Source organism: Beta vulgaris, chromosome 8 (assembly GCF_026745355.1).
Source record: "Beta vulgaris subsp. vulgaris cultivar EL10 chromosome 8, EL10.2, whole genome shotgun sequence".
Classification (NCBI taxonomy): domain Eukaryota; kingdom Viridiplantae; phylum Streptophyta; class Magnoliopsida; order Caryophyllales; family Amaranthaceae; genus Beta; species Beta vulgaris.
This window is the reverse complement of record NC_079209.1, coordinates 27674385-27683645: the sequence shown is the minus strand read 5'-3', so window position 1 is coordinate 27683645 and position 9261 is coordinate 27674385. Positions and strand designations below refer to the sequence as shown.

At 38.5% G+C, this 9261-nt stretch overlaps 2 protein-coding genes across 2 annotated transcripts; both read left to right on the top strand.

Moving 5' to 3' along the window:
- The first annotated feature begins 478 nt into the window (after positions 1-478).
- LOC125492836 (uncharacterized) lies at positions 479-3236 on the top strand. Its single transcript, XM_048635567.2, has 5 exons — positions 479-584; positions 704-904; positions 991-1149; positions 1223-1341; positions 2985-3236. The coding sequence occupies exons 2-5, from the start codon at positions 706-708 to the stop codon at positions 3234-3236; spliced, it is 729 nt and encodes a 242-aa protein (XP_048491524.2). The 5' UTR covers positions 479-584; positions 704-705.
- On the top strand, positions 3156-6276 carry LOC104897622 (uncharacterized). The gene is made up of 9 exons (XM_057391496.1): positions 3156-3212; positions 3296-3575; positions 3664-4440; positions 5039-5274; positions 5364-5546; positions 5635-5745; positions 5838-5907; positions 6002-6100; positions 6178-6276. The coding sequence occupies exons 2-9, from the start codon at positions 3366-3368 to the stop codon at positions 6274-6276; spliced, it is 1785 nt and encodes a 594-aa protein (XP_057247479.1). The 5' UTR covers positions 3156-3212; positions 3296-3365.
- Positions 6277-9261: the final 2985 nt, after the last annotated feature.

The window sequence follows — 9261 nt, the reverse complement described above, 5'->3', positions numbered from 1 at the left end:
AACTCCTATGAAGGATATGATATCAATGGTTATACCTTTTACACTGAACGTCAGGATAAGAAATCAAAGGTGGTCCAGAATTGTGGGGTTTCAACGATTGCATCATCTAGGGAGTATGCGAGTGCAAAGGATAAAACTCCGATTGATGCTACACAATCATATTATGGGATCATTCAAGAAATATGGGAGCTCGATTATTGTGACTTCACTATGCCTATTTTTCGATGCAAGTGGGCGGATAATAGACGTGGTTTGCAAAAGGATGAGTGCGGTTTTACTCTGGTCAATATGAGTCGTCTGCGTGACACTGAAGAACCTTTTATCCTCGCATCGCAAGCAAAACAAGTGTTCTATGTATCTGATCCGTAGACACTCAGTGGTGCATTGTTGTTAATGGTAAAAGGCGAATTTTAGGAGTGGTGATGTTGACGACGAAGAAGAATATGATAAGTTTGATGACATCCCCCTTTCTCAATTCCAAATGACGATATGATGAATGTGATTGATACTGAAAATAGTTACATGCGAATGGATCACCAAGAAGGTATAACAGTCATTGAGCAACCTATTGACCAAAATTAAAGGTAAAAAATGTTCTATATGAGTAATTTGACTTGTTTTGAATTTTGTTACAATGATGTGATGATGTATATTGTTTTAAATTTCGTTAACACTATATCTTGTTTCTATCTATATGCTACAGATATGGCTAGTGACGATTCGAGCGAGCATTCATCGGATTCTGATGCCCCTTTTCACCCAGAAAAGGAGCCTGACCAGGGAGAGGCCAGTGATCGTGAGGCAGATGCGTTAGATGCGTGGATGGAGAGATTTGAGCTAGAGGCTGATAGGAATGCCTTACTTGGCATTGAGGTGACAGGTGATGGGCAGCCACCCCCGTCAGGTTCGCGTTTATTTCAATTTTTTAAACATTCATTATGTAATTTACTTGTTCGTTCTCTAATTTAATTTTCTTATTTTGATTCTTAGGTTCAGGTCAGACCACTACATATTATGGTGCACAGGGGAGCGGGAAGAAGTCAAGTGGGAATCCAAAGGCAACACGAAAGAGTAAACGAGGTCCCACGATGAATCTCCACAACACAGGAGATATGGTCTTAGAGTTCGATGATTTGGGAAGGCCAACAGGTAAATAAATGTATTTTATCATACTTAGCTTATTACAATTTCATATTTGGATTTTTAATTGTTTCTTTACTAGGTCCATGGCGAGCCAAGTATGGTGTTTGGATCGGTCTTTCTATACGGAAGCTGAACATCAACTGGTCATGGAGACACATTTCTCCTACCTTGTTGGATGTGATGTGGACAGACACTATGGTAAACAACTCAAACATATTATATACACTTAGTTTAATGTATTTATAGGTAGATTTGATTGCAAATACAACATATAGACTAGTTGGAACCAAAATTAGCCATTTTAGGCCATTTCGGGCCTTTTTCTTCCCAAATGAATGAAAATGACTTGTTTCATGCTAGTTTAAGTCATAAACAACTCTAACATATCATATATACTTAGTTTGATGTATTTATAGGTAGATTTGATTGCAAATACAACATATAGACTAGTTGGAACCAAAATTAGCCATTTTAGGCCATTTCGGGCCTTTTTCTTCCCAAATGAATGAAATGACTTGTTTCATGCTAGTTTAAGTCATAAACAAATCTAACATATCATATATACTTAGTTTGATGTATTTATAGGTAGATTTGATTGCAAATACACATATAGACTAGTTGGAACCAAAATTAGCCATTTTAGGCCATTTCGGGCCTTTTTCTTCCCAAATGAATGAAAATGACTTGTTTCATGCTAGTTTAAGTCATAAACAACTCTAACATATCATATATACTTAGTTTGATGTATTTATAGTAGATTTGATTGCAAATACAACATATAGACTAGTTGGAACCAAAGTAGCCATTTTAGGCCATTTCGGGCCTTTTTCTTCCCAAATGAATGAAAATGACTTGTTTCATGCTAGTTTAAGTCATAAACAACTCTAACATATCATATATACTTAGTTTGATGTATTTATAAGTAGATTTGATTGCAAATACAACATATAGACTAGTTGGAACCAAAATAGCCATTTTAGGCCATTTCGGGCCTTTTTTTCCCAAATGAATGAAAATGACTTGTTTCATGCTATTTAAGGTCATAAACAACTCTAACATATCATATATACTTAGTTTGATGTATTTATAAGTAGATTTGATTGCAAATACAACATATAGACTAGTTGGAACCAAAATAGCCATTTTAGGCCATTTCGGGCCTTTTTCTTCCCAAATGAATGAAATGACTTGTTTCATGCTAGTTTAAGTCATAAACAATCTAACATATCATATATACTTAGTTTGATGTATTTATAGGTAGATTTGATTGCAAATACACATATAGACTAGTTGGAACCAAAGTAGCCATTTTAGGCCATTTCGGGCCTTTTTCTTCCCAAATGAATGAAAATGACTTGTTTCATGCTAGTTTAAGTCATAAACAACTCTAACATATCATATATACTTAGTTTTATGTATTTATAAGTAGATTTGATTGCAAATACAACATATAGACTAGTTGGAACCAAAAGTAGCCATTTTAGGCCATTTCGGGCCTTTTTCTTCCCAAATGAATGAAAATGACTTGTTTCATGGTAGTTTAAGTCATAAACAACTCTAACATATCATATATACTTAGTTTGATGTATTTATAAGTAGATTTGATTGCAAATACAACATATAGACTACTTGGAACCAAAATTAGCCAGTTTTGGCCATTTCGGGCCTTTTTCTTCCCAAATGAATGAAAATGACTTGTTTCATGCTAATTTAGGTCATAAACAACTCTAACATATCATATATACTTAGTTTGATGTATTTATAAGTAGATTTGATTGCAAATACAACATATAGATTAGTTGGAACCAAAATTAGTCATTTTAGCCTATTTTGAAAAACAGAACATGTTTCACCTTCCCGACGAGGTTCGATACAAGAAGCTCTACTTGTCTGCTCTGAACGTTAGATGGAGGGATTTTAAGAGCAAATTGGTATCTGGCTGGATAACAATGACGAGAGTTAGATCAAAGAAAGAGAAGTTAGGTGATAGTCCGCCTGACGTATACAAGCATATCAAGAAGGAGGATTGGGCCACTTTCAAAGAAAAGATGATGTCAGATCATGCTATAGTAAGTTTGTATTCTTATTATTAACTTGGTTTTATTGATTTAAATAATATTATACTAACTTAATGTGTTTTTTTATTTTGCAGAAAAAGCGAGAAAAGGCGCTTGAGAGCGCAAAGAAGAACACACATCATCACCACTTAGGTCAGAGGAGTTATGGAGATGCTAGAGAGTTGTGGAGGCAGGAGAAATTCGGTCCACCTAGTTTTGATTCTGGATCGTCTTCTAGTACACCATCCTCCTCGATCTCCTCCAGTTTTAACCGGGGTGATGATTGGTGGTGCGCGATGCATAAGAAAGATCCTGTTACTAAACAGAGATTCATTCCAGATGAGGAAACAAAGAAAGCAGCTGACAAATACGTATGTATATCATTATAATTAACTTTTAATTTGACATGAATATTTTTTCATTTATTAACTACATTATTACTGTTAACTTGCTTTTTGGGCAGTTGGAGTACAAGGAGAAGCAAGCCAAGGGTGAGTTCATTCCGGTTCGTAACAGAGATGCCCTTTTTATGGCTCTTGGAGAGAAGCCAGATCATCCGGGTCGCTGTTACGGTTTTGGGGGTGTTAATGTTGGCTATACCAAGGCTTTTGGACACGTACCTCGTACGCACTATAGGAGATCGATGAAAGAACAAGAGGAGGCACTCATACAGAAAATGAGTGAAAGGTGGAGGGAGGACATTGCCACATATATGAAGAATGTGATGATTTCACCTTCACATCCATCTACCGGGCCATATTCTTCACCATCTGGTGGGCCATCTCCTTCTCATGTACAGCCACCTACTCAGTCACCTGGGCTGTATCATTTTTTCCCTTCACCATTTGCTATGCCATCTCCTCCTACACAGCCGACTCAGCCTCCTATTCCAACATCTGCTTCACCATTTCCTGGGCCATATTCTGGGCCATCTCCTGGGCCATACTCTGGGCCACCTCTTGGGCCATCTCCTGGGCCACCTCTTGGGCCATTTCCTGGGCCACCTCTTGGGCCATTTCCTGGGCCATATCCTGGGCCATATCCTGGGCCATCTCCTGGGCCACCTCTTGGGCCACCTCTTGGGCCACCTCCTGGGCCATCTCCTGGGCCATCTCCTGGGCCACCTCCTGGGCCACCTCCTCGGCCATCTCCTGGGCCATCTCCTGAGGTAGCTGCTTCACAGCCCACTCATCTATGTACTCCATTATCTGGATCAGACACTCATTCTCCTCAGCTGAAGGTACATATAATTATTATATATACATGTGCTTTATACAAAATATTATCTTATATACATGGCGCCCTATACAAATAATTATCATATTTACATGTGTGTTTTATTCATATAATCAATATTACGTGTTGCTGTTAGGACGAGGTTCCGTGTCGATTGTATTTGGTAGATCCAACTAGTGGAGAGACTTGTCTAGTGGCAGATGCATATTCTTATGCTTTTGATGAGACCACTACAGTTCATGGGTCTAGAATGATGAATGATCACCTAAAAGTGAAAATTCATCGAATTATAGAGAAATATGGTCATTTGCCACTACCTGTTCCCGTCCCTGCATATGAGATCGACACTACAGCTACTGCTTTGGGTACTTGGGTGCAATGGCCAAAAAATTTAGCACAATTGTTAAGTGATGAGGTAATTTTTCATATAGGCCTCTATTTTTGTAAATATAATAGCCTTCAATTTAAAATTTCATAATCTTATGCCCATTTTGAAAAATAATTATTAGGTTATACCGACACCTAAAAAACAAAAAGGGATTTCGGGGGAGGCTGTTAGATCTTCTAGCCAGTTGCATTCATCAGCCGGTTCGGCTTCTCAGTTTAGTCCAGTTATCGACGATCGATCGTTCTTGGACTCCCTTACTGAGGACTGCAGGGAGTTAGCAGATACGCTTGCCCTTGCCGTCGCAGACGATGATGCTGTTGGTGTTACCTTGCCGAGATCCTTGTTCCATTATTTGACAGATGATGGCACCGCTTTTCTGACCAAGGAGGATATTGGTCAGTTTTTGAGAGGAGAAATGATTAATATTTCTATTATACAAGTCTACATGAGGTAACAATCATCAAAGTTATGTTTTTTTTAACATTTAATTATATGGTAGTTGTATTTTTCACATATAGTTTACTTTTGCCAATTTTTAGGGCTACGCAGTCAGACTTGGCTGGATTTGGGGATTCTATTGGACGTGTTTGTTGGATGTGTCCACAAAGCACCGTTATGGAGTCGCATTCATCATCGGAGGAGGTAACAAAGTACATTGTGCATGCTATGGTTGGATGCGTCGATGTAAATGCTAGTATCATGTTCGCGCCAATCTTTCAAGAGTAATATTCTTTCTTAATATCTACAAATATTTATTGTTGCATGATATGTGATTTTTCAAGTAATTATTGTTGTTTAATCTTTCAATAGCCAACATTGGATGCTACTTGTCATATGTCCCTTGCCTGGGATAGTTTATATCTTCGATTCTGCCAGCTATCACAAACAGCGGAAGTTAAAGCTTAAATTGCCTATGATAGCGTAAGTTGATATATTTTTGGTATACTTTATATGAATTGAGATGGTAACATTCCACAATTAAGGACTAAATCAAACAATGTTGTGTTATCTAGTGCTTTTAGGAGGTTTCGGATGAGCGGCCACAAAGTTCGTCGAGAGAAGCTTTTGTGGAAATATGTTGAGGTATGTATTGATCGAATTTCTTGATTCAATTTAAAGCTTACTTTATTCTCATTATGCGGTAATTTTTCTCATTTTCTTATAACTTTTGATAAAGTGCCCGCAACAACAAGGAGGCACGGAGTGCGGTTATTTTGTGATGCGGTACATTTTTGACGTACTCGCTTCATATTTTGGTTCGTTGGATATGGACAAAGTAAGTTTATATAATTATTCATTTCATATTTAATATATTTTAACTATTTGATGCTAACTTTGATAAATTATTTTCAGGTTGCTCAAACCTTTACCAAAGATCCTTATACGGAGGATCAAATCAATGAGGTGAAGAATAAGTGGGCAAGATACTTTGTTGATGATTGCATTGCATAGGTTAGTTAGTTTATGTTAATATCTTTCTTTTCGTTCTAGCTAACTTTAGACGAACATATAAATATTTTTGTAGTGCTAACTTTAGACAACCTTGTACAACCAACTTTGTAGTGATGGATTATCATGATATATAAATATTTTTGTTGGATTATTATGGAATTGTATTTATGTTGGTTGGGTTGAATATGATGTTGGTTTGTTGGCTTGAATATTGGATGATGTATGTTGGAGATCATGGTGGTTGTTTGATGGATTTATGATTTGCTTGGATGGTGGATTCGGAGATGTTATTGGTTGTTGTACAGGTTAATTAAGTCCCTATTATGGGTTTATCCAATTTACAAACGGAGCTCTGCCGAAATTTATGCAGAAAATTTATTAGCATATTGCTGCATAGCTTCATCAAGGTTGCATATATAGCTTCCTCTTCACTAATATAAAACAAAAAAAAAAAAAAAGGGAATATTGCTGCGGTTTCGGGCCAGAAACCGCAGCAATATTACTTTTTTTATTATAAAAAATTAATATTGCTGCGGTTCTGGGCCAGAAACCGCAGCAATATTAATTTTTTATAATAAAAATAAGTAATATTGCTGCGGTTTCTCACCCAAAACCGCAGCAATATTACTTTTTGGGCCACCATATATCACCACAATTCCTAATATTGCTGCGGTTTGGTAGATATAACCGCAGCAATATTAGGTAATATTGCTGCGGTTCAAAACCGCAGCAATATTATTAATACCTATTGCTGCGCCCTCAATTGCTGCGCGCCCTATTCCGCAGCAATAGGGCACTTTTTAACCGCAGCAAGTAGGCTTTTTTCTACTAGTGAATGGCCGCCTTGTTTTTGATCAATCATTTATGCCAAGTACGAAAACAACTCGCCCTAACACATTTTATCTGATCCAATGGCTCTCATTGGCCGAATATTTCAGGACATATTTGAAGACGTTTATCAGATGCCTACGTTTTAAACTTATAAGTTTAAAAAATGTTAAGTAAATAACTTGCTCGGCCGGAATTTTGGCTATCATTCGTCATTGGACAAAGACTTAATTATTTTGCAATAAATTAGGTCTCTATATGCCTTGGCTTTTGGACGGAAAGTGGGATACCTCTACTAAGGTGTCCTAATTCCAGCCGACCTTGTTTAGGAGATGTTTAACTCTTTAAGTAAACAAATTGCTGGCCGATTCCATGTACTTATCCTTATAAGGATGATAACATGTTGGTCAATCTCCTAATAGAAGGTGTTTTTACTTGCTGCTCTATTTTATTAGTCAGCTTGGACGATAATATGCATTTTTAACTAAAGCAAATAAATCAAACAGAGAGACAGTCATAGGAGAGAAGTAGAGCTGTATTATATGAATTTTGCTTGACGGAGAGCCAAGGTACATGTATACATTTCTACTTTCTTCATTGCGAGGCACTAAGAAAAGATTACAGTTTCTCAAGAAATCTTAAACAAAGTATTTTTTCAAAGTATCAGAGTTCCACGTCCTAGGAATGGAACGACTGTTCATGTCTTCCAGACGAAAGGTGCCATTCTGAAATACTTTGATGATTTTGTAGGGTCCCTCCCAGTTAGGAGTGGGCTTTCCTAGCTCCTTAGCTCGGCCTACTGCTTCCATCTTCCCCCAGACGAGATCTCCCTGCTTCAGTGGCCACCTTGCTACTCTTTTGTTAAATTCTCTAGCCATTCTTAACTTGTAGAGTTGCATCCTCAGCAGCGCATTGCCCCTGATTTCAGGAACCAGATCCAAGGCCGTCCAGAGAGCAACCCAGTTGGCATCCTTTGAGTAGATCATCACCCTCAGAGTTGGTTCCTCAATCTCAATAGGAAGAACGGCCTCGGAGCCATAGACGAGCATGAATGAAGTTTCTCCAGTTGAGTTCTTGGCCGTTGTTCTTATTGACCAAAAGACCAACTGTAACTCTTCAACCCATAATCCCCTTACATTATCTAGCTTCTTTTTGATTCCGGCCGACAAGATCTTATTAAAAGCTTCGACTTGCCCATTAGCTTGTGGATGAGCCACTGCAGCAAAGTGAGCCCTGATTCCCTGATCGGCCAGCCATTGACGAAGCTTGGGTGTTTCAAATTGTGGTCCGTTGTCAAAGACAATGGACTGGGGCATACCAAACCTTGTGATGAGGTTCTTCCAGAGGAACCCTTTGACGTCATTGGTGGTAATGCCTCTCATTGCTTCAGCCTCCACCCATTTTGTAAAGTAGTCGATGACTACTATTACGAACTTTTTCTGGCCGGCATCAATAGGAAAAGGGCTAAGAATGTCCATTCCCCATTTAGCAAAGGGAAGAGGAAAGAGGACAAGAGTCAGGTAGTTGGACGGCTTCTGATATATGTTGCCATGCTTTTGACAACTATCACATCTCTTGGCATAAAGCAGGGCGTCCTCCTTCAAGGTCGGGCAAAAATAGCCAGTCCTTAGAGCTTTTTTGTCCTAACGCCCTCCCCCCAATATGGGAAGCACAGACTCCTTCATGCAATTCTTTCAAAACTTCCAATCCGTCCTTCCTACTGATGCACTTGAGAAAAGGCCGGTTGAAGGATTTTTTGTACAGAGTTTCATTCTATAACTCGAACCACTTGTCCCTAGCCTTCACATACTTAGCTTCTAGGGGATCAAGGGGCAGCCGACCTGTCTTCTTATATTCAATAATAGGGCTCATCCATTCATCTTCTCGGCAAAGAAATAGGACTTCCTCGGCATCGATGCTCTTGGCCGCCTTGACCTCCCAGAACACTGTTCTAGGCACATCCCCCTTAGCCGAACTGGCTAGTTTGGAGAGAGCATCAGCTTGATGATTTTGAGACCTTGGTACTTGATCTAGGACGAATCATTTCAATGTCTTTATTTCTTATTTAATTAAACTCATGTACTTGCTCATAGAAGCCTCTTTGCATTCAAAGTCTCCATTCACTTGGCTGACCACCAGCAGAGAATTTGTTTTTGC